Raw genomic sequence first — 25,954 nt, 5'->3', positions numbered from 1 at the left:
GCACGGTCAGAAAAAAAAAACAGGTGGAGAAGAAAAGACACATGACACACAAAACTCTTTTTGCCCAATTTTATTGGTACAAGAAAACCTACCTAATAAGTATGCACACCTGAATAAATGAAGTTTTTTCACTTCCAGCCTTCATGGACAATTATGTATCACTTATAAATGATTCAATACAAAATTAATAGTAGTTATTCAGATTGATGTGGTTTGGAATCGGTAAAATGTGCTTGATAATAAAAATACGATCAGAATATCAACTTGCCTAATAATTATGCATGCACTGTACATACAAACACAAGCACGCACGCACACACACACACATACATACATATGAACATAAATATAAATAATCTGCTATAGAATCCAAGGCCACTAGGAGCGTACTACAACCTTTAGAAAAAAAAAACTTTTGGTGAATTAGGTTTTAATTAAAATATTTGTGTGCTGTACATACAGTAAGGGTGTTATTGTCAAAATTTCACCTGTAGTAAGTCAGTCTGGTCACTACGAACGTACTGCAACCTTTGGAACATTAAAAAACACTTTTGGTGAATTACAGTAATTTTTCTAAGATTATGTACTGTACGTACAGTAAGGAAGATATTGGCAAAATGTCACCTGTAGTAAGTCAGTCTTGTAACTACAAACGTACTACAACCTTTGGAACATGAAAAAACCCTTTTGGTGAATTATAGTAATTTTTTAAAGAAAATAGTTGTGTGCTGTACATACAGTAATGGAGATATTGGCAAAATTTCACCTGTAGTAAGTCAGTCTGGCTTGGTGAATTACAGTAATTGTTTTATAATAATAATTATGTACTGTATAAGAGAACAGAATCAGTCCATCATAAGAGAACAGAATCAGAAGAGCCCACACTGTAAAAAATGACCGTGAATTTAACGGTAAAAGACTGTAAAAATGCTACAGTAAAAACCTGTTAAATGGTTAACGGTAAATTCCCCTACTATATACGGTGAAAAACTGTATTGGACATTACATGTATTGGACATCAATTTTACGGTAGTATACCGTTTTTGGAAGTGAAAAATACCGTATAATTTACAGTGAATACCCGTAAATTGGCATTCCCAGAATTCCCTGCGTTACATTTCAAATTTGATGTTTTTTGTTGAAATAACTATGTTTCTTCTTAGTTTTTTCTTATCAGTTTTGTATATTAGGGTTGTGTGTTACACCCAATGTTGTTAAATGAATGTTTATCGCATTATTTCAGTTTCATGTGTGTTACCATGATGGTGTTTAGCGTTTGTGTGAATGACACTGTGCACCTTCTATATATGTTATTATTTAAAAGCTGCTTGTGATGGGCTTTGGCTCATAATGTGACTTTCTCATCACCACCTGCATTTGGTTGTTATCAGTATTACAAAGGTACAAAACAGATTTCAGTACTTTAATAGGTTGGTATATTAACATGATATCAGTTAATGAAATTACGGTATTTAACTGTAAATTTAAGTTAAAACCGTAAAACCTAAAACATTGCTACCGTATTTTTTACGGTAAAATTCCGGCAACCACAGCTGCCGGTTTTTTACCGTAAATTTTACGGAATTTTTTTTACAGTGCAGCTGTGTGTCTATGAAGAGCGATCAGTCTATGGATCCTCCACTACGTTTTAACGTTGGAAACACATCATCTGCCACCAGGTACTGTAAACATATGGTAAACAATTTGATTAAAGATTACGAGGGCACTTTTGTTGAAATAATAAAAATAATTATGTGCATGGATCAATCATTTATAATAAATGTAATTAATTCCTTGAAAAAGCTAGGAAACCATTTTCACTCAGAAATTGACAGTAAATTTAAACATATGTTTAAGTAAAGGTGACATTTTGGTGACTTTGCTGACTCGCTTTGTAAAATTTTATTTTACATGGTAATAATGGTCTTATTTAAATTTAAGTAATGTTTACTTTAAGTATTTTTAACATTAATACAAATCATTTGTGAAGGATTCATATTGATCGTGTTAAAACATATCTGAAAAAAACAATAACATTGATAGAAAACATTTTACATAAAAAACAAAGTCAGTGTCAATTATAAAGGGAAGGATAAAACAAATAAATCTTACAATCATCTTTCTGCAAAAGCAAAATAAGGTAACATTACCATCACACATACAGTAATGGAAAGTTAATAATTATTGTATAGGTTGTACAGTGATTACAAACCAGCTTAATTCAAACAATAATCCCTCAGTCTGTAGATATAAACTGATGTCCAACGCACACCTGATATGAATTAATAATTAATTACATTAAATCGAGTTTAGTATATTTAAAGCTAAAAGAGGTACAAAAAGCATAGGCTCAACCAAAGTTCACAGTTCTAGTGCTCATATTTAAAATGAAACATCTGCCTAAAAGGTCATATTAGAAAGAAATTACTTACAAGCCACTCGTATTCGACACAGATGTAGTACTTGTTTATCGGATGAATGCATTAGTTCAGGTAATTGACTTGTTAGCAAACATTATCCAAGGAGAGTGCACACATGGACATTTTGAATATCTCGAAAAGAAGAAACTAGTGGTAACATGCAACACAACTAAAAGTTAAGTAGTTTAATCTATTTCTTTACGTGAAATCTCCGAAATCCCTGTGGAGAAAAAGCTTCCGTTGGACAAGTCTGTTAGTGGCTTCTCTCTGTGCGCCTCTGTGTAGAGTAAACTTTAATCCCTTTTTTTTTTTTTTTTTGCATCAGTTGATTAGATGACAAAACACAAAGTAAATATTACTTTGGATTTTCTATTCAAATGTATTTACTGTTCATTAAAATGTCCTAAATTTTACTCTTAATCTGAAGAATCAGTTACCAAATCTCTTCAGTTACCAAAACCCAGCCGTGTGCCTGTGAAAAGTGACTGTTCAGTGGATTACCAAATATGTTTCAATGGTGGAAACACTGGCCACCGGTACACTTTGTAAAGTTTTAAATGTTTTATTGCTCATTATTTGTGGTGCACAAGACTGTACATTGTTGATCATGCTTGTTAAATCCTCACCTGACATTCTTACATAAACTTACATGATCTTTACATCAGCAGGCACACAATGTAAAAAGCATAATTTGTATTATATTCCACATGGGAATGAACTACTAGTTTAAAAGCACTAATATGTTTAGTTATGTTTACTGATAAACCTGCTTTAGTTTGTGTAAAGCAATACGTCATGTGTCTGATATGTTTGCACTCCACTTAAAAGAGGCTTTGTATATAGTATGTCAGACACTATAGATCATGTGTTGATGCCTTCCTAGTGATTACCAACCTCCTCCACAGACCAACCAGTCTAGATCTGCTCACAGTGGATTTTGTGTTTCTACATGCGTTTAGCACCAGTATATATTTTTTCTGTTTTAGCAGTAGCAGCAACAGCGTACACAGAGCTAGTCTGCCAAAACCTTTAAAAGGATAGTTCACCCAAAAATGAAGTGTCTCTCATCGTTTACTCACCCGTATGCCATTCTAGATGTACAAGTCTATCTTTCTTCAGATGAACACAAACAAAGAAAAAAAATAACCCACCTTTGTGAGTCCACATAATGCAAATGAATAGGTGCCTGTTTAAGGTCCTGCCACCGCATCTTGATTGGGTTCAAGTCAGGACTTTGACTAAGCCACTCCAGAACTAGAATTTTCTTCTTTTTTTGGAAATAAATGACCTTGCACTGACGTGCTATTGTGGCTGCGTCATTATTCCGGTCTTTTCCAACCTGCCTCCTCACAGAGCCATTCAGAGGTGGAATTGCTCTTATGATTTGAATAGAATCTTTAATGGATGCCACTGTTTTTCAGATAGTCCACCACTTTAGTATGAGATACACACAAAACAAAAGAAATCAGGATGGGGGAAAACACTTTTTCACAACACCGTATTTTAAACTTCTAAACACACACCTATCATTTTGCTTCATAAGAAATTAAGAAGTGGATTATTTTTCTAAAAACCTTCATTTGTGTTCATCTAAAGGAGGAAAGTCATATATAACTGGGATGGCATGAGGTTGAGATGATAGATCTTCTTTAATAAGTATTTTAAATAATTCAAAGAGTTATCATGACTAAAGTGCAATAACGTGGACATTTAATTTCACAGCCATGAAGTCCTCAACACATTTAGATCAAATCTGATGAACAAGTTTCAGTGTATGTATGAAGGAACAGCAAATCAGGGAAACCCAACACTCCTGAATGAGATCTACACAGAGCTCTACATCACAGAGAGTGAGAGTGGAGAGATCAGTAATGAGCACGAGGTGAGACAGATTGAGACACAATCCAGGAGAGCAGCAACAGAGGACACAGTGCAGAAATTCATCCTGGACTGTGCTGAAGAGAAAGAGAATCAGGACATCCAGCTCATATTTCCACTTCCTTTCAGAGAGCTCAATCTGATGAAGGACAAAACACTCAGTCTTTCAGATCTTCTTCAAGTCTTTTTCCCTGAAATAAAAGAAATAGACATTTGTTCATATTTGACGGTCTGGACGAGTGTCGCCTGTCTCTGGATTTTCAGAGCGATGTGAGGTTGTGTGATGTAAGTGAATCGGCCTCAGTGGACGTGCTGCTGACGAACCTCATTGTGGGGAATCTGCTTCCCTCTGCTCTCATCTGGATCACCTCCAGACCAGCAGCAGCTGATCTCGTCCCCTCTGAGTGTGTCCATCGAGTGACAGAGGTATCATCTCACACCTGAAGTCATCAAGGAGCCTCTACATCATGTGCCACATCCCAGTGTTCTGCTGGATCTCAGCCGCTGTTCTAGAGAAGATGTTGAGTCAAGCAGAGAGTGGAGAGATTCCCAAGACTCTCACTCAAATGTACACACACTTCCTGATGGCACAGATTAGCATCAAAGACAAAAAGTACAACGAGAAGGACAAAAAGATGATTTTCAAACTAGGTAAACTGGCATACAAACAACTGGAAAAAGGCAATGTGATCTTCTATGAGGAAGACCTGAGAGAGTGTGGCATTGATGTGACAGAAGCATCAGTGTACTTAGGATTGTGCACTCAGATCTTCAGAGAGGAGTTTAGCTTGTATCAGGGGAAAGTCTTCTGCTTTGTTCATCTGAGCGTTCAGGAACATCTCGCAGCTCTATATGTGCACCTCTCCTGTACAAAACACAACAGAAATGTGTTTGACCAAATCACCAAACATAGTTTGTCGTCTAAAATTAAGGACTGGTTTTAAATCAATTCATCAAAACATGTTTCATTATCTGAGTTGCATCAAAGAGCTGTGGATAATGCACTACAGAGTAAAAATGGACATACATGTATATGACACAGTGCACAGTATATGAGATCTGGCACAATAAAGGAAGTCAAACTCTCTTCATCTCAGTGGTCAGCTGTAGCTTTTGTGTTGTTGACATCAGAGAAGGAGCTGGATGTGTTTGATCTCAAGACATTTGTTGTAGGAAGCAGTAAAGCTGAAAATATTAAAGTTTTTCAGAAGCTGCTGCCTGTGATTAAAGAATCCAGATCAGTTCAGTAAGTATCACTAAGAACAATCACTTCACTTTTAAAACTTTAAGACAATCAAAATTAAAAGCTCATAAATCTTCAATTCTGCAGATGTTATCCAGAGTTTAATTGTCACTATTTTATGCGTTTTCTATAAAGTTCTATCTGCAGATTAGTTCTAAACAAGTTTTAAGTTACAAATGAATTAATACATAAATATTGATTCAATTCAATTGAAACATGGATAATAAATTAAGAAATACATCTGTGTCTGTGGGTTTTTCTTACAGAACGGATTAATTACATTGGAATTGAAAGTTATTGTTTATCGCAGCAAATGATTATATTGCTTTTGTTTTCAATTCATAGTGTTTACAAGTTTAATTTTAATTTCTCTGCAGCATAAGTAATTGTGGTTTCACTGATGAAGGTTGTGCTGCTCTGGCTTCAACCTTGAGATCAAACCCCTTACACCTGAGATGACAAAACTGAATCTATCTTGGAATAAACTAGGAAGTTCTGGTGTGGCGTTTCTCTGTTGTGTACTCAAGAATCCTCAATGTAAGCTGGAGAAACTGTGGTAAGACAATATTTGACTCTGACACATGAAACAAGTATATTTGAAGCGCTCAGCCTCTTTCTGCTGCTGTGAGTTCAGTTATTTGAGCTGTATATGACTGAACACATGAACTGCTCCTCAGTAACATGATACTGCAGAACTGAAATTCACAATGAAATACACACTCACTCACACAATCGACATTTCAGTCTCTTGACTTTAAACAAACTCAAGCACAACACAGTCACAACGGAGAACATCTCAGTTATGTATGGTAACCCTTGTTCCCTGATGGAGGGAACCGAGTCGTTGTCAAAGTTGCGACATTAGGGGTCGCACTTGGGATTCCAGACACCTGGGATCATGCGTTTCACCTTGGACATCTAGGAGAGGTTATCTCAGTAGAAAGCCTTTTCTTCTGCTTAAAAATAATAATAAAAATTCAGCGGCTGGTGAACCTGGTTGTTGGGAAGTGTTCACTTCCTCAAGTGAGAAGAGAACACTATGGAGACCACATCCTACTCGAAGGGAGGTGACGTGGAGATGCATCCAATAGACTTGCTAAAGAAAGTACTACATAGGTAAGGTTCTGTGGAGGACACCAACATAAGGGGAGAACAGTCAATCACAGTACCTAGTGACAGAGCAGCTCTCTGTCCAGGGGAAACGCAGATAGAAATTAATTAATAGAAATTTAGCAGTAGAAGATACACATATGGGACCACCATAGGGAGTCACAACATATGGACCACTAACCTAATATGAGAGTTCACTTGAGGGATACTTAAAGTAATGGGTTCTGCAGTGACTTCCACCGCAAAACAAGCTGCGTGAGAGCACTTGACTGATGGAGAGGGTAGTCCAGGGTTCATAAGAAGGAACTGAATATGGACTCACATGCACACATTATCACATTACCAGGCATCTGAATTCAGGTGTTAGTACCCAGAACTCTGGAGTAAACTGGTTCCATTCACAGATTATCGAATCTGGCAAATGTATTCGGTGTAGCTCAGCCCGCAGCTCTACCAATATCTGCTAGTGAGGCACCATTTGCCAAAGCTGGCTAAGCAGCAACGCTCCTGGTTGAGTGAGATCTCACTCCCAAGGGAAATGGTAAACCTCTGGCATGATAATCCAAGAGAATAGTTTCCACAATCCAGTGGGAGATTCTCTGTTTAGAGACACCCTTCCCCTTTGCTGTCCTACAAATAAGACAAAGAGCTCTTCAAACGATTTGAAACCCTGTGTATTCTCCAAATAGATGTGCAGGGCTTGCAGCGGGCAAAACAAAGACAGGTCTGGGTCTCCCTCGTCAGGAGGGATAGCTTGCAGGGTCACGCCTTTGGTCCCTAAAGGGAGTAGTGAGAACCTTAGGCACATATCCTGGTCGGGTCTTAGGACAACGTAAGAGTCTGCTGGCCCAAATTCTAGGCATATTTCATTGACAGAGAGGGCTTACAGATTCCCCATCCTCTTGATAGAAGTGTGCACAGTTGGGTGGTCCATCTTCATAGAGAGGGCACTAAAGAAGGATATGACTGATCCAATACCACATCTCTGCGTGTTTTCCCCTGGGATGAACACCAGTTAACGAAAATGTGCCACTTCAGGTCGTAGAGCCACCTCGTAGAGGGGGCCCTAGCCGGAGTAATAGTATTCATCACTGCGGGTGAAAGCCCTCTGAATTCCTCCTCGTCCCATCCAGGGACCAGACATGGAGGTTCTGGGCGTAGGTGCCAGATTGTGCTCTGCTCCTGAGAAAGAAGGTCCCTCCTCAGGGGAATCTGCCAGGGAGGGGTTGATGCCATCAGTATGAGCTTCGAGAACCAGGTCTTGTTGGAACAATATGGCGCCACCATCAGGACCTGTTCCATATCCTCCCTGACTTTGAGTCTGTGCGATGAGGCTCACTTGGGGGAATGCATACTTGTGTAGGCCCCTGGGCCAGCTGTGCACCAGTGTGTCTGTGCCGAGGGGAGCCTCGGTCAGGGAATACCACAGTGGGCAATGGGAGGATTTTTGTGAGGCAAACTGATCTATCAGATCTATCTGGGGTGGAGCGTGGCTGAGTGCCAATCATCCAGCCGAGAAGCACTCGGGGCAGGGTGGGGGAGTCCAATCAAGCCCAATGCTCTGAGCTGCCTGGGTAAGCATGGCTGCCATCTCAACGTCAGCATCAGACTGAAACGTGGCACCCAGAAGACCAGTTCCAGCCAAGTCATCGGCTTCCAGTGGTCCCAGCCTGCTCTCCCAAAGCTGCGATCGACAGCTCATGTAAGCGTTGGTTGGTTTTAAGTGGGTTTTGTCACTATGTTAACTCACGCTACATGGCTACCCTATTCCAGAACAGGTTTTATTCTGGAATTTGAAAGAATTTTAAACCAAAATTGCCAGTCTTTTACCTACTAATTATTTATTATACTTATATGAATTATAGTTATTTATAATATTCCACCCAGCATTAATCTGAACTGAGAGAGTGAAGAGTATGTCATTGTTCTCGGTTGTGGGAATGTAGTGTCACAGCTGAAGGCTGTGCTGCTCTGGATTGATTCTGAGATCAAACCCCTCACACCTGAAAGAACTGGTTCTGTCTTGGAATAATCTACACGATTTGGGTGTGAGGCTTCTTTGTACTGGACTTAAAGATCCTCACTGTAAACTGGAGAAACAGTGGTAAGATCATTTCTTTGATAGTCACACGTTTTTGTCCTCAGTAAGACGTGTCCTTTAATGTAAACTCTAAAATCAGCCAAGAAAATAATTGTTCAGTACTACATACTAAATCTCAGCACAAATTATCTCATTACTCCTCGAATGTCTTTATTCAGTTAACCATAATACTATTCAGTTTATAAGCTGCCAAAGACCTAACATGACACAGTTACTAATCTTATTTAACTGTTCAGTTCTGAATCACATAACAGTTTCAAACAGCACCATTGCGCATCAACATGCATAAGTCTCATTCTTTTAGCAGCAGTATGTGGCAATGCTTGTCCTTATATCTCCTCCCTGCTCTGAGACCAGAGTCAATAACAAACTACAGACATTTCAACTACAGTTCACGTTTTGTCATTCTCTACAGGTTAAGAGAATGTGGTGTCACAAATGAGGGTTGTGCTGCTCTGGCTTCAGCTCTGAGATCAAACCCCTCACACCTGAGACATCTTAGTTTGTCTGGGAATAACCTAGGATGTTCTGAAGTGCAGTTACTTTCTGATCTAAAGGACGATCCACATTATAAACTGGTGGAACTATACTATTGTGACTATTTGTGACTTTGTAATGTAATTTTTCTCTTTTTGCAGGTATTTTTTGTTATAAAATAACTTTTATAATGATCTTACACTTTTGCTAAAATAAGATTGTAATACTTTATAAACATTGTCTATGCAATTGAGGTATAGGTGAAACCGTTTTAGACTCAGGGTTACTGAGGGGAGGAATTGCTTTTCTTCTGCCTTACCAGCAGAGGGCAGAAAACACTACAAATTATTCAGTATTTGTTTCACTGTCAATTCATGAGTGATGATCCAAAAAAAAAAAATCCTTTATTATTGCCATTACAGTGTATGCATTTAAAGAATTAGCAAAGCTATTCATATTTACTATTATTGACGATTTATGTAAATAGAAACGTTACAGATGAATGTTTGATCTCTTTTCTGGGTTTAATTGACTTTTGACATTTTATAATATTTTACATATTTTACGACTTCTATTAGTTAATGAACAATGTACATCTTAGAGCTACATCTGAATATATTTCACAAATTAATCTCCATTGCGACTCTCCAGTTAATAAGAACCCCCTTGTCACAATAATTACATTCCTCCCCACTTATGCAAAACTATCTGTTAAGGAATAATAGTGCAAGTATGGTGGGTTTTGTTGTCATAGTATTTTAGGAAAAAAAATACATTCAAAGGGCCTTATTGTTTCCTATCATAGAGAACCATTTAAAGCTTTTAAACGTGCAGAGAGAAGATGGGCAGACGCACTGATAACACAAGTTAAACATACAAGTAAAAAAAAAAACTCATCACACATGCAGAGAAAGATATGAAGAGTCTGATTATTCCAGACATTACAAGCGTTACAACACCGAGAGCTGCTCTGAGGAGGAAACAGCTGTGCTGCAGCACAAGGTCATAGATCCATAATCCTAGCTAGATTAAAAACTCCCAGTTTTGATTAAGAAAGCATGGTTAGAGGATTACGGTCCAGTGAACAAAAATGAAAGCAGTTTTAAACTCAATCCCAGAGTTCATCAAAAATACAAACCTCAGACTGTCATCTCAACCGTAGATTAATGCAAAAGCTCCTTTCAAGCTTCTGTGCAGCTCATACTGTCATTCAGCAGAAGAGATGCTATGTTACAGTTTCTTACTACAAAAAAAGTCAGAATTATGAGATAAAAAGTCATTATAACATGAAGTCAAATTTTAACATCTTATCTCACAAATTAATGTCAAAATTCTGAATTTTTGTCACCAGTAGTCTTATTTCATAATTATGACAATTTTCAAAATAAAAAGACTACATAATTGTCATAATTTTCAAATTATGTCAGTTATGACTTTTTCTCTCAATTATTTTTGTCAATTTAGACTTTTTAAACTCGCAATTACAACAGTATGTCATAATTTTGATTTTATTTAAATTGTGTCTTTCGTGTAGTAGTAATTATGACTTTTTATCTTGTAATTATGATTTTCCAAAGCAATACTGTACTATTCCCTTATTCAATAACTAGACAAAAAATGTGTGAAAATGAGCTTATATTGTTTATGATGAAAAAAAGTGCTTTTTAAAAGGGTTCAAAAGGTTACTTATAGCAAATAAAAATGTTTGAACATTTGTGCATTAGATCAAGCATCTATATTTGCATGCAATTTTCACTCAATTTCTTTTACATTTTTTTTTGTCCCTGAGAAATACATTTTAAAAAATCAGTGTAAAAAGTGTACACATTTTACCCAGATCTGTGGAGACTGACATGTTTGTTTTCACCTTAAGTTTAATCTCATGGACAGATTCAGGGTTTATGAAGGGTGGAAGAAATGAGAGTGCAAGACCAGTTTCCATTTGGTCTTCTCTGACTTAAAAATCCCATTTGATGGGAGGCAGAAATCACACACACTGTATGAGACATCTGATCTGACCTTCATTTGCATGGAATCATTTCACAGGTCTCTTATGAACTCAGAAATGATTCTTTTGATGGGCCGAGCCCTGAAGCCAGCGCTCATAATCATATGGAAATTGTGAGACATGAGAAGTGAAAAACTGACAAAAACTGGCACATTCACTGCAGATATCAGAGGTTTCAAGGAGGACTTTACCAAACCTGTGGAGAGATGTCAAGCACTCAAAGAAGCTCCATAGCACCTCCATATGGTCACCTGTTCTTCAATTATTCAAAAAAATAATAAAGCTTGTAAAAGGTTTACAAGAAAGCAATAGTTCACCTAAAAATGAAAAGTTTCAGTCACCAAACAGCACTGGTTCACATGTGTGTAATGACTGCTGAAGCATTTGGGACAACAGCAACGTAAATTTTAGTCTATTCCTCAAAAAAAAAAAACTGTTGTATGACTTTAGAAATATCGCCCTCTCTGTTTGAAACATAAAAACGCTTATGAGGTTTAAAAAGTTACTCGCGGAGTTATTTTTTACGAGGGTTGTGCTTCGGCACTGCTCCTGTGCGCGGATGAATCTGATCGCCACATCAGAGCGCATCTGTCATTATTATTGGCTACGTTTACATGCACAATTTTTGGTTCAATCGGACTGAATTCATTCCGATTAATGAATCTGTAGTGTTTACATGAACGCTAAATAAAGTGATCGGGCATTCTTTTTTTTTGACATTCGCACACTGCACAAATATAGAATTTCTCACTGTTTGCACATAATAACCACTCTCCTACACGGTTTATTTATTTGTTTTTAACAGCAGAAATAATATTTATTAATTTATGGATAAATACACATTTTCAGTCCGATTGAGCCATCAATCCGATTACAAATGGATTATTTGGTTGCATGTAAATGTAGCTGTACATCCACATAAATTCCACTATATTATATCCTACAAAAATGTCACCTGAACAAGTAAGTAACATATCTGCTGCTTTGTTATGATCAAATAAAAACGTAAATGTTTTAAAATAATTCACGTTACTGACGTTTAGTTCTATTGATTGCTCAGTTAGTTCAGCGGATCACAAAGCAGAATTGCTCTCACGCATTGCTATCAGAAAGTAAATGCCATTTACCTGCAGTGACCACAACAAAACGACAAAACAACAACAAAGGAAGCTAGATACCTATATCTGAATCAAACGAACAAGTGCTCTAATGTTAGCTAGATGCCTACGGAGCCACTAAAATCAAACGTCTTACCTGTTTATCTGCGTCAGTCTTTAATCAATTCGGATCTCGGACCTGTCGCCACTTCTCAAAACACACGCCGATATTTACTCTTGTTTTAGCACAGGCTTCTGTGTTTTCTCTTTACGGACGATGCAAAGTTTGAGGTTTCTTAGATTTGACACAGGTGTTAATGATAATTGTTGTTTAGACCAAGGCTGCATCTCATTGCTAGTTTTACTTGATCTTAGTGCTGCGTTTGACACTATAGATCATGACATACTCATAGATCGATTACAAAACTATACAGGTATTCAAGGCAGGCTTTAAGATGGTTTAGATCCTACCTGTCCGATCGCTACCATTTTGTTCATTTAAATGGGGAGTCATCTCAATTATCACCAGTAAAATATGGAGTGCCACAAGGATCTGTCCTAGGTCCTCTGCTATTTTCAATATACATGTTGCCCCTTGGTAATATTATTAGAAAATACGGGATTAGTTTCCACTGTTATGCTGATGATACTCATCTATATATCTCAACAAGACCAGATGAAACTTCTAAATTATCTAAGCTAACAGAGTGTGTTAAAAATGTAAAAGATTGGATGACCAATAATTTTCTCCATTTTCAGATTCGAGTCCTTTCAAAACCTGAGCTAGAAATAAAATTAATGGTTAATTCCCTTACAAATGAGTTAATTTCATTACAAGACACTCTCTCACTGTTTAAATCTAGATTAAAGTTTGATTGCATTATATAATAATTGCTGTTAATAGTGTTCATCGTCTGTTTGATTACATCTTTAATTGATTTTTCCGTACATTTCTGCCATATGTACATTAACTGACAGTCACCACTGATAAATATTGTAGAAACTTAATTTGCTGTAAAGTTGCTTTGCAACGATTTGTATCGTGAAAAGCGCTATACAAATAAACTCAATCAATAAGCCTACCGTTGCAAATCGAGGTAAGATAAGGATTTGCTCAATAACTGATGTTTGTTCATTTTTAACCAAAACAGTTACATACTGCAACTTTACTAAAAGAAGGAAAAGAAATCACAATGCTGTTTCAGCAGAAGCCCATCACCAAAGAGGTTCTATAATAAAATACTTGAATTAAATTCACATATTTTCAGATGCAGAAGACTGGACGTACATTCCTGAAAGAAACTTTGTGTGCCAAAACTCATTAAAGCACTTATCAAACTACAAGAGGCAAATAATCAAGAAACCAAGGAATATATATTGTGCTCATGAAGAAATCATTTCAAAGTGATAAAATATTTATATGCATTTTCGTAAGTGTCAAACAATACAAAAGCAGAAATGATGAAAAAATGAACTTGCACCTGTAGACTGAATAAAATGTAACCAGCCTGTTAATCGGAGGTTTTGCCCTAACCAGCTTCAACCACAAAAAGAGCCATGACAAACATTTAGTTGTGTTGCACAGATTCAAAATCTACATCACACTGCATTTCAAACATTACATATGCTCTGTTCGGTAATGATTTTGTCACTTCGCTCAACATTTTCAATTTCATTGAGAACTATGCTTGTTCTGCATGTTAAATCTGCTTTGTAGACATGTTTGCTCATTCTTACTATTAAAAAAGGGTTCATATAACAGTTTTAAGACAAATGTTACCCACAGTCGTTGAATGAAATAAGTCATTTTAAAGGCTATGACCGTCAGAATGAGTCTTTGAAAGTGAAGTATGTAATTCCTACATCATCAAATGGAAATGCAAAAATGGTTTTCAAACAGGTTTCCCATCTACTATTTGACATTTCATGCATGCTAAAACACAGTAACGTTGCATAAAATAACAAATTAATCATCATTACTTTGCAATATTGAGAAACTGCTCTAAGCTCCATTTTGAGAAACTGATCATATTTTAATGCAATATTATCTGTCTCAGTTAATATGCTCTTGATAAAAGTAGCCAGAAGTAAACGTAAATTCATGTGAAGACTTTAAAAATGCTTTTACTGAAAAAGACATAAAACTAACCAAATTTTTATTTTTCCAAATAAATGTATCCGTTTTTTTAAAAACAACACTGACTTCCCCATTATTGCAATAAATTGTAATGTGCAATTGTAATTCATTTCAAACAAAAATGTTTAAAACAAAATAAAACAGAATAATGTTGGTTGCACTCTTCGGGAAAATCAACCTATGAATGAATGATGTATAATTGACTAATTTTAACATGGAAAAATTACACACATCACCTATAATAAAACTCACAGACATGTCTTGTCATAAATTAAGGAGGAATATGTCTGTAAAGACAGTCTTTAAATCTAAATACACACTACATGGATGTGAACTACTCTACAATATAGTAACTGGTGTAATAGTTGAACTGCGAACTTACACTCCTGTCTTTATTCATATTTTACTGACAGATACTTTTCATCTTATTGTTTGTCCATCTGAAAAATGTAAAAAAAAAAAAAGTTGATGTTGAAAATGTTGCTCAGCGTCCAACGTCGCCACCAATTCTCACACGGCTAACATCATTTAAGTGTTGTTTAGTCAGAGTATATCTGGTTTTAAGAAGGTCGAGGAGCAAAAGTACATTATAAAACTCCCAGTGACGTCCTCAGAAGTCCTGTGATGTCCATCAGTATTTATTGTGCCATTCACACTGTCCCACGCTCACCTCCTCGATGTCCAGGTTCCTCCTGGATTTATAGATAAACTCGCCGATGGCCACGAACACGGACAGGACGAGTCCGGCCGCCAGCACGATGAAGATTCCTCCGATGTTCTCCACTCCCAAAGCGCTGGCCTCTTTACTGTCCTCCTCGGGACAGCCGTTTCCTCGCCACCACTTCTCCTTCATCATGTGCAGTTTCCCCTCCTCCTGTAACTGCAGGATGGCGATGGTCACCTTGTCACGATACGGGGAACCTGAGAGAAACCCAGAGTTATTATCGTTAACTAAAGCTATAAAAAACAAACATTTTGCTTAAAATAAAATAAACATTAACTGAAAAAAAAAATATATATATATATTGGTTGGGTTGTGAGTCAAAGCAACCCAATAGCTGGGTTTGTCCCTTTTTAACCCAGCGCTGGGTTATATTTAACCCAGCATTTTTAGAGTGTACTTGAACATTTTTGACAAATTTTGACAGTGTTTTATGTGAGAGTACCAATAGGAGTGCCGACTCCGTAGCCCTTTGAGTCGATGAGTCCTCCAATCTGCGTGAGGTTGCAGTTTCTCTGGCTGATGTACTCGATGCTGGTGGACTCCATCAGAAGAGCGTAATCTGTGGTCATAACGCGCTGGATTCCCTCTCTGTTATTCTTCACCAGGGCTGTGTTCTTCCGGCTGCTCATGAACGCCCACATCTTCTCATAGGTGGAGATCTTTGATTTCTGTGAAAGATATATGATGGTATTATAGTAGAGCCCATGGGTTCGATTTCCAAGGAATACATATATATACCTTGAATGCAATGTCGCTTTGGCAGCGTATATATCAAATTAATAAATTTAAATGTTTATATTAATGCAAGGAGCCACTTAAAGGTGTGTGACAGTCTTTACTGAAGTTAAAATAAAATAATAAAATAACATACAATACAATAAAATAATACAATATAATATAATATAACACAACATTAAATAAAATAAAAAAATATATAATAAAATAAATTAATAAAATAACATGCAGTAAAATAATATAATTAGTGCTGTCAAACGATTAATCACGATTAATCGCATCCAAAATAAAAGTTTTTGTTTACATAATATATGTATGTTTAATGTGTATATTTATTATGTATATATAAATGCACACACATACGGTATATATTTTGAAAATATTTACATGTATATGCATTTATATATTTATATTCTTATGTTTTATTATATATAAATATATTTAATATATAAACATAACATGTTTATTAAATATATACATGCATGTGTTTGTATTTATATATACATAATAAATATACACAGTATACACACATTATTTAAACAAAAACTTTTATTTTCGATTCGATTAATCGCGATTAATTGTTTGACAGCACTAAAAATAATACAATATAACATTAAATAAAATTAAAATGGAACAAGATAAATAATAAAATAAATTACTAAAATAATATAAAATAACAGAACAAAATAATAAATAAATAAATAAAATAAAATTCAATAATAAAATATAAAATAAAATATATCACTGCCCATCAGGATCATCTGTTTAAAAAAAAAATCTTAAGTGGTTTATTGTTTTTATACAATTTCAGTAACACTAATATGATAAAAGACAACAATTATTAATCATTAATCAAATATTAGTATTTATCTGCAAATTAGTCTAGTTCATTAACCTTTTATGAGTATATCTTTTTTTACAGTTTGGAATGTTGATCATCTAATTAAGAAATAAAATAAGGCTGTATTATATATTTAAGTATTTTTAAAATGTCATTTTATTAATCAAATTCATAAAGTCTCATAGGCAGATCTATAGATGACATGTAAACTAAGCTGTTTCTAATATGGTTGATATACACATTAAGCACAATTAAAGCAATGTATTGATCACCAGTCAGCATCCAGGACCATAACTATCATTTCATAATCAGAATTAAGAGCCAAAACTATTGTTTTCTGTAAGAGAATATTCATAATCTCCACTCCTAAAAAACATATGAAATTATTTACAGCCATAGTGCAAATTTCAAGGGTTTTTAGAGGATGAGCAGTGTTTCTTCTGCCAAAATTCATGTTATAGCTGTGAATAAATTTACAGTACGCTGATCTAACTACTGGATTTCCTGTGCTTATGCTTTATTTCTGCCATGAAATCCTTCTTTGCTATGCTGGTTTAGATCAGTGTTGTGACAAATGCCCTCATAACGCTCTCTTTCTCTATAAGCTGCTTTAATTCGCATTGTACATGTATTTCCTGCTGGCTGAGGTCCGTGTCCCGCCAATCTGTGCGTGTAAAATCGCAGGTTTTGTGTCTGGAGGTGTAACTGCTGTTTGCCCATCAAACCTCAAACCACCTGTCTTAATTCAGTGCCAAACGAATGTACCACAAACCACCCACACATTGCATGAAATGTTAAACAGGCTGATTTTTTTTTTGCTTGTAGAGACTAATAAAAATACAATATCAAAAGCAAGTTGCCTAACCTTAAAGAAAGTCATAGTAGACCCGTCCCTCACAGCACCATACTCAATCTTGGTCTGTTTGGCCAGATCATCGGCCGAGTCTATGGGCGAATCCATTCGCTCCACGGTGAGGAAGGCGGCCAGGTTAGCCGTGTAGGACGAGATGATGATGAGGGTGAAGAACCACCAGATACCTCCAACAATCCTGGTGGACAAAGCCTTGGGCATCAACTCCGATCCTGACCATGACAAATGTTCAACCAGTTAACAGATGAATGGTTAAAAATGCTGTAAAATCCAGAATGGTTTTTTTTTATTTGTTTTACAATATATAATATAATAAAAAATAAAATGCATGAAGAGAACATAATGAAATTGAAAGCACACATTGACACTATTTTCAGAGTTTAATTGAGTCATTTTTGTAGATTTCAACATATTTGGCCACCCTAAAGTAGGAAACCATGTGTGTTAAATCTCATACCTTGCTGCATAAGAGCTCCAACACCAAACCAAACGCTGTTGATTAAGGTGAAGTTGTTCTCAACAACATCTGAATCAGGGTTGCAGGGATGAGGGTTGTACCATTCATACGGGGTGAACCTGCAGAACAGCACCAACACACCAACATTTCACTGTAAATGGACACAAATCAGCACTGTGGCTGATGCATTTTAAAAATAAATTCAGGGCGTCCGTCTGTTAAAACGAGCTAAATAAATACATGCTTGCAAGCTGAAAATTCTAAATTATAAGTTTAAAATTGTAAAATCCTTATTGATTTATTTAAATCTTTTAAGTTGCCAATATTATTTGATGAGTTCTAACTGACATAATAATGTTGATCATTACATCAACTTGCATCGTGTGTAATTTAAACTCAAATGTCTGCATTCATTTAATTTTTAAAATAACTAGAAAATTGGGCATTAGATTTCTAGTTCTCAGCATGCTTTACATAAGACTGCATAAAGAGAATAGATGTGGAAATGAGGTGTTATACTGAAAGAATGGTAACCTAAAATGGTAAATCTAAATTATTTAACATCACTGAATCAACCTAAACATACAAATTTATGCAAACAAATCAGGTAGAAATAACTATTTATATAGCTAACCTATTTATAATACATGTTTATGTTGAAATTAGTTGGAATGGTAATCAATTGTGTTCATGCTACAAATTAAGCTCTACTAACTCAATGTAATTTATTAATTTCAAGTTAAAAAGATTCATGCAAACTGTTGTTGTTGTTATTATTATTATTTTATTTATTTACATTTATTTTTAGCCAAAACTTGTTTTTAGAGTGTAAGCCAAAAAAGATAACTTCACTAAAAATTATATTTTAACTGCAAATGTTCAAATAGAAGTATGAGTTAAAAAATATATATATAAATTTGCGAAATGAAGACACATTTGCATTTGTATTAAAAATGAGCTGGCCAAGACTGTGTTTTTGAGCTATTACTGCTGGGCAGTAAAACAAAAGCTAATTAACCACAATCCAACAAGACATAACAGAAGCATGAAACCGATCCAATTTGAAGAATTTAATCCCACTTAAAGGTTAAAATGGGTTGATATGGATTTTACCTGGCAATGACGAACAGCACACAGCTGACCCCGAGGCAAGCCAGCAGCACATACATCCAGATGTCCGGAGAGAGCGGGTTCAGGAAGGAGAAGACACCTGGATTGGTGCCATTGGGTTTGTGGTAGAGGATAGAGATTCCCAGAGTCATGAAGGGCTTGGAAAAATCGATGACTTTCTCTCGCACGTAAGTGATGGTGAGCGGCGCCACGGCCAAATCTGCCACCTATAATGAAGCCAGTGAGAATTAATTCATGGGAATCCTCTTGACTCTTTAAGACCATTTGAAATGAGTGACAGATTACCCACAAAACTCTTAATCATTAGACTTACATGATCGATCAGCTCTCGGACCATGCCGTTCCACTCTCCTTTGTCATTCTGAGCTCCGTATTTCCCATCAGACACCAGTTTGACTTCATAGGAAAAGCCTAGGATGTTGGACAACTCCTTCAGGAGATCCAAACAGTAGCCTTCAAACCGATCGTTCCCATACAGAGGCTTATCTGACTTCTTGTACATCACATATGGGTTTTCCTGCAGGGGCAAAAGTACTGTTAGTTACAGGTGGATGGTCTTGTTGATGCTCTGCATTGGTTGATTCCTACCAGAATTGTGGTGACGATGAGAGTGCGGTTGGCCATGGAGTCGGTGACGTTGGTGTTTTTGTCTTTGTTGCTATCTGTCAGGTTAAGGCCGGTGTTTGAGTTCCACACACCGATCTAAACAGATGCAGAACCACATAAGCAAATAGTTTAATTGTTCTGATGCCGAATAGTGTTTATTCTACAGGACAGATTAAGGGAATAATACACCCAAACATTTAAAAAATCTGTTATTTACTCATCCTCATGTTGTCACGAGTTAAATGGGTGACATGAGAATGAGTAAAAGATGACACACTATTTCTTTAAATATTTACCAGAGACAAATGTGTGTACAATTTTCACACGTCTGTGGTTTAAAACAGTGTTGTTGGTAACTAAAACTAAAATCATTAAAAACCAGTTAAAAAAATGATATATAAAAAAGATGAGATAGATAGATAGATAGATAGATAGATAGATAGATAGATCACAAAAATTACACACTTCAGCTTTGGCACTTTAGGTCTAATAGGGTCAATAAAAAAAGACAATAAAAGGATTAAGGGAAAAATGGGAATAAATGCATACAATACACCTTCATTACTTAGTGGAGCAAAGGAAAAGTACTTTATCTAAGAGAAAACATATCTAGAAAGCCTTAAAACTGCTGAGAACTGACTGTATTTTGAGTAATCTACCACATATATTAATGTGCAAAGCAAGTGCTCTATTATTGCTTTCTTTTACATGAGCAATTAATGTAAATCCACTGAAAGACGACGCAAGCAGTCACTCCTCTGAGATGGTCTGTGTGTGTTTCTGTGCAGCGCAGTAGCTTCATTCGCTACACTAAGTCACCTCTGTCTGATAGCTGTTGTCACGGGGAGCGTTGTAAAATATGCATTAAGAGAGAGTCCTCAAATTGAGCGCTTGCCGTGTGATTAGTGCACATAAACAGATGTTTAATAAAATGAGCTCTCTGCATTGTTGACTCTATGAGTGATGTAATATTTCATAAATGGTTGCAGAGCTCTTAGCTGCTTTATGTTGCGTTTGGTTTAGAGCCACCTGCTGAGAGTTTGACAGCGTTAGAAAAGGAAATAAATTAAGTTTATTTAATGCAATTATAAATAAGTGGTAAAACTAAGTATAATCCATAACTGAGCCATGAACTTGCCAACATGAGAGTATATAAGACATCAATAACATCTAGAAACCAGCACAAGAGGTATTAGCAGGTTGAGGGTCATAAATGGAAAAAGTACCATGGTAATATACTATGTTTTTTAGGAAATAACATAGTATCATTCAGTACCATGGTATGTTTTGTAAGGAGAAAAAGGACTCAAATGTCACATTTTTGACGTTCAATACAAACCTTCTTCCATACTTTGTTAAAACGACCACTTTCCATAAACTGCTTGTGAAAAGAAAACAAAAAAATTGACATGTATGGCAGATATCAGTTTAGACAGATGCTGCTCATGCAAACGGGATTATTTTCTGGTTTTACCTTTTCCATCCCGTCCTCTTTCAGACTGATGATGTCGAGGTCGAAGTCTTTCCTCAGGCCGTCTGTCTTGTTTATGATGATCTGTCCGGTCAGTCCGTTCAACTGAGCCTACAAGAAGAGAAGAGATCTGATTTCATTCCAGAACAGGCGTTTAGATTAAAAATGAGGGTGTCGTAATAAAGACAGAGATCATAAAACTCTGACTGCTCATTTGCTTTTATTTTAAGTCTCACTTTAGAGGCCAGATGCAGCATTATCATCATCATCATTAGTTGAGAATGTGTTTTTGGCTCATGCTCAGCCCTGTGTTTCCAACCTTTCCTTGATGCATTAGCTTACACACACATTGTTATGTGTTTTGGGAGGCTTTCTGCCATTATTTTAATAATACAGTGAAGTGCAGACAGGAAAGTAAGAGTGAGAGGGAATGAGACTGTGACATAACCCAGATCAGACTCAAACCTGGGAACGCATGAACCAACAACACTTATGTGATCACAGTCCCACAGTATTACATACATTTAGAAAATTATTTATTTGTTTATATCTTATTTATATTTTATTTTTAAGGGTATGTATATAAGGATTCATTATTGTATTATAAAAAAAGATTACATTATTATTTTCTATTCTGTTATAATTCTATTTTTATTAACTGGATTAATTATTTCTAAATCAATTAATTAATTAACTAATTAAATACATTAATTCATGAAATAAAAATATGATTTAATGAACTTAATTTAATTAAATGCACTGCATTTAATTATAGAAATACATTATATTTTTTCTAACAAGCACCTTGTATTTATGTTAAATAAATACATATATTTATTAGATAAAATTATTAATGTAATGATTTTTACAATAAAAAATATATATATTTGACTAATAAAAATGCATTTTTTTATTTATTTATTTTTTCTAACAAGCACTTTTTAGTGTCAGGACCTTGAGCATAAGGCTTTTATGTGCAATGTCAAATTTAACTATAAACTGTCCAGCTTGTAACTTTCCCAAAGACATTATTAGAGGGAAAGTATATCTAGCTTTCAGGTTGAGAATACACACATACTACTTGCAATATAACAAAGAGTGAAAAATTTAAGGGGGTCTGAATACTTTCCGTACCCACTGTATATATAGCCCCATTCATCTAGTGACAAATAGCTAAGAGAAATAATAAATAAATAGTCACATGGTCAAAAGAAGTGCCCAGAGCAATAGATCAACTCAGTTCTGCAAGGAGTTGTTAGTAAATGGACTCTATAATCAAGCTCATGGAGTGAATATGTGAGGTCTGAAGCCAAATGGAGCGACTGATCTATCCAACACATAATTCAGTGGATCTTTTATCCAGAACATGTTAATTTATGAGGATGCAGTGCTCATATAGTCAACAGACGTTCAAGCCTCATGTGCAAATCCAGTAGATTATTTCTTTAATTTGCTGTTCTTTAAGAATTAAAATGGGGTAGATAGCATTCATAATCTTCACATACAGTAGTGGAGCTCAGACTGACTTCATATACTCACACTGCGGTCACATGACCTTTGTCCAGATTTGTTCTAGTAATTATTCTCTAGTATAAATCTCACTTGATCCTTCCTTTTCTATCACGTCCTGCTCAGATCACATGTACAGTGAGCTTCAATTACCAAAAGCACACAAGATTAAACACACCAGAACCAGCAGTGCTTACTGTAGACTGCATTAACTGTCCCATTCATGCTCACTAAGATCAAGGTCATCATCATCATCATCATCATCAACATCATCACCACCAGCAAGGGCGTAGGTTTGATTTTGGCATTGTTGGTGACACAACAGCAGACAACAGCCATTTAACTGTTTGATCAAAATTATTGCTAGGGACAATTTAGTGGTTAAACTGGAGATCTCTCCTTAAATATGAAGAGGTCAAACAACAGATTAATGATTCAATCCAAATTTCACAAAAAACTTGTGGACGTAATTATAATATAAGTTAGACATTGAAGTGAGTTGCTGTTTTTGTCACTTTTCTGAGGAAGATTCATTCACTTGTTTTGGCAATGTGCCCATGCAGAGAAATTATAGTCAGATTTTTTTAATGTTCATCCAATCTCATTTTGTAAGTGCTTTTTCTTTCTGTTTTGAAGATGTTTTCTTTGGATAATTTGAGTACTCAAAATAAACTATAGGAAAATATAAGTTAAATAATTTGTTTCCTGCAAGCCAAAATTCACATGCATAAAAATTGACTGTCTCTAAACCTCTCTTTTCTTTATTCAAAGTTGATCTAGACAAGTATATGGAAACTATCTAATGTTCTGTTAACCCTAAAGCAGTCCAAACTGTATCTCTGTATTCATGTGCCCTCATGGTTTAAATGTTTTACTTTTTTAATTTTTTTTATTTTTATTTATTAAAAAACAATTATATAATTAAACCATGGTAGCCATGGTGGTTTTGCTACACTAACCATAGTTTAACCATGGTATTTCTAGTAAAACTGTGGTAAAAAAATAAATTAATTAATTAAAAAAAAAAAAACATGGTTAATTTTCTTAAAGGATTTGTATACAGTATGTGTATACTTTCTTTGTTTTTCTTTGTTTTGTTTTTATTAGTGTACTGCTTTAATAATTTGATGTTTTGTACTGCTTGATTAAAAAAAAGGGGGAAAAAAATAAATCAGAAAAAATTATACTCAATGTGCGCTCCGAAGTCCCAGTCTGAATCAAATGATTCGCGAACCCGCTCCGAAGTCCCGACCTAAATCAAATGATTCACGATACGTGATTCGGTTTGGAGCGCTTTCGAAAAAGTGAATCAGACCTTTTTCACATTTCTGGGTTTCTCAGCAGCAGAAGTTAGGTTAACGTTGTCATGCCGGTCCATTTGGTAACAATTCCGTTCAGCACCACTAGTAGAGCAGAAATGACACGCTTCACCTTTAAATGAACACAGCCCCACTGTAATGAGTTCACCCACACTGCATCACTAATTCAGCTAGAGCCATTACGCTCTCGTCCAACACACATTCATCCTCAGACTGCAATGCCAACATGCTGACTCAACAATACCTCCTCCAACACAGGAAGCTCTGACAAGAACACTTGGAAGTTATCATTGGGAGAGAGAGATTGTCCGCACATAAATCATCTGCAGCTGTTTAGAAGTGGCTCGAAACACTTCCCAGAGAAGTGAGTAATGATGCATTTAGACTAAACAGACTGAACTCTCTATCAGAGTTCAGAAGCGTCTGACACAGTTTAAAAGATTATAAATGATAATTCGGTCATCATTTACTCATTCCAAACATACATGGTGAGTAAATGATGATCTGTGGCTGAACTGTTTTTTGGTTTTGGATGATGGTTTAAACAGGTGCATTTACCTCTTTGAGCATGCTGATGAATCGTGAGCCGAAGCGCCAGGGTTTGTGTCGGTGACACTGCAGTGAGCTGACGGTGACCTGAGACGCTCGCTGGGACGCAGCAGCGACCATATACACAGCGTCATACATCAGCGCTGCTTCAGACTGCGGCACAGACAGAAATGAGCCATTACACATGAAACTAGACCACATGAATCTGTTCACATAATGAAACGACTCACTTGATTCTGAATCAAATTGTGGGTTCAAAAGAACTTAATATTCAGTAATATTATCAATTTCACTGTATTGATGATCAGACAAGAACAAAACTGTATAATGACAATGTTGTCTTCTGTAGAGCTGCCTTATAGCTTAATCAAATTTGTTTCAAAATGGATGAACTTTGCACAGTTATTGAACTGACCTGAATCAACACTGAACTGACTTGAGCTGAATAATGAAACTGTAGAGCTGCTTTATAGCTGAACTGAACTTGTTTCATAATTGAACTTTGCAATCACTGATAGATATTCAACTACATTGAATCAACACTGAACTTAATTGAATTGAGTTCATTTTATAACTGATGAACTGACATTAGCTGAATAATAACAATGTTTTCTGTACACCTGCTTTACAGTTGAATTTAACTTGTTTTATAATTGATGAACTTTGGAGTAAATGAACTGAACTGAATCAACACTCAACTGATTCAGATGAATAATGACACTATTTTTTTTCCGTAGAGTTGCTTTACATTTGAATTGAGTTTCATAACTTTGTGACTTTTACACTGTTATTGAACTAAACTGAATTAACACTGAACTAAACTGAGCTTAATAATGACACTATTGTATCCTGTACAAAAGCTGAAATTGAATTAGTTTCATAATTGATGACTTTTGCAACATTAATGCTGTTTGCTGTTTTGAATCTGTGCTGTATAAAGTACTATTTTAATAAAGTTGATGACTTGATCAATGCACAATAAGATAGCAGATGCAGTATAGACACTCCAATTAAAGAATGGTTTTGTCTTTTGGTCAAGTATTATGGCATAACTATGTTTTTTAGACACGTACCATGGTAAAATCATGCTATTCACCAAAATACCTTGGAGTACTATCATATCTTCATATATATTAATCATTCAGTATCATCATATATATTCTGTATACTGTACTGTACTGTGTATATATATATATATATATATATATATAAAATAAAGGTTATTTTTTGGCATTGATGGTTCCAAGAACAACCTTTAACATATATAGAG

The 25,954-nt window shown here is 35.6% G+C and overlaps 1 protein-coding gene across 4 annotated transcripts in view; it reads right to left on the bottom strand.

The window, feature by feature from the left end:
- Positions 1–14,534: 14,534 nt before the first annotated feature.
- The window catches only part of LOC107670116 (glutamate receptor ionotropic, kainate 1), a 29,718-nt gene continuing 18,298 nt past the window's right edge, over positions 14,535–25,954 (bottom strand). For 2 of the 4 annotated variants that reach the window (XM_016462613.1, XM_016462616.1), the window contains 10 exons: positions 24,694–24,837; positions 21,311–21,418; positions 21,176–21,217; positions 19,819–19,932; positions 19,544–19,747; positions 19,213–19,436; positions 18,100–18,218; positions 17,637–17,854; positions 15,638–15,863; positions 14,535–15,392 (listed from right to left, as the gene is read on the bottom strand). In XM_016462613.1, the coding sequence (XP_016318099.1) occupies positions 15,103–15,392; positions 15,638–15,863; positions 17,637–17,854; positions 18,100–18,218; positions 19,213–19,436; positions 19,544–19,747; positions 19,819–19,932; positions 21,176–21,217; positions 21,311–21,418; positions 24,694–24,837 (1,689 nt within the window). In that variant the 3' untranslated portion in view covers positions 14,535–15,102. The remainder of the gene's footprint in view (positions 15,393–15,637; positions 15,864–17,636; positions 17,855–18,099; positions 18,219–19,212; positions 19,437–19,543; positions 19,748–19,818; positions 19,933–21,175; positions 21,218–21,310; positions 21,419–24,693; positions 24,838–25,954) is intronic. The other 2 variants (XM_016462614.1, XM_016462615.1) reach the window with 2 other exon arrangements.

This window comes from Sinocyclocheilus anshuiensis, unplaced genomic scaffold (genome assembly GCF_001515605.1).
Source record: "Sinocyclocheilus anshuiensis isolate Anshui unplaced genomic scaffold, SAMN03320099.WGS_v1.1 scaffold48, whole genome shotgun sequence".
Lineage (NCBI taxonomy): Eukaryota > Metazoa > Chordata > Actinopteri > Cypriniformes > Cyprinidae > Sinocyclocheilus > Sinocyclocheilus anshuiensis.
Note: the sequence above shows the minus strand (reverse complement) of the source record. Positions and strands in the feature narration are given on the sequence as shown.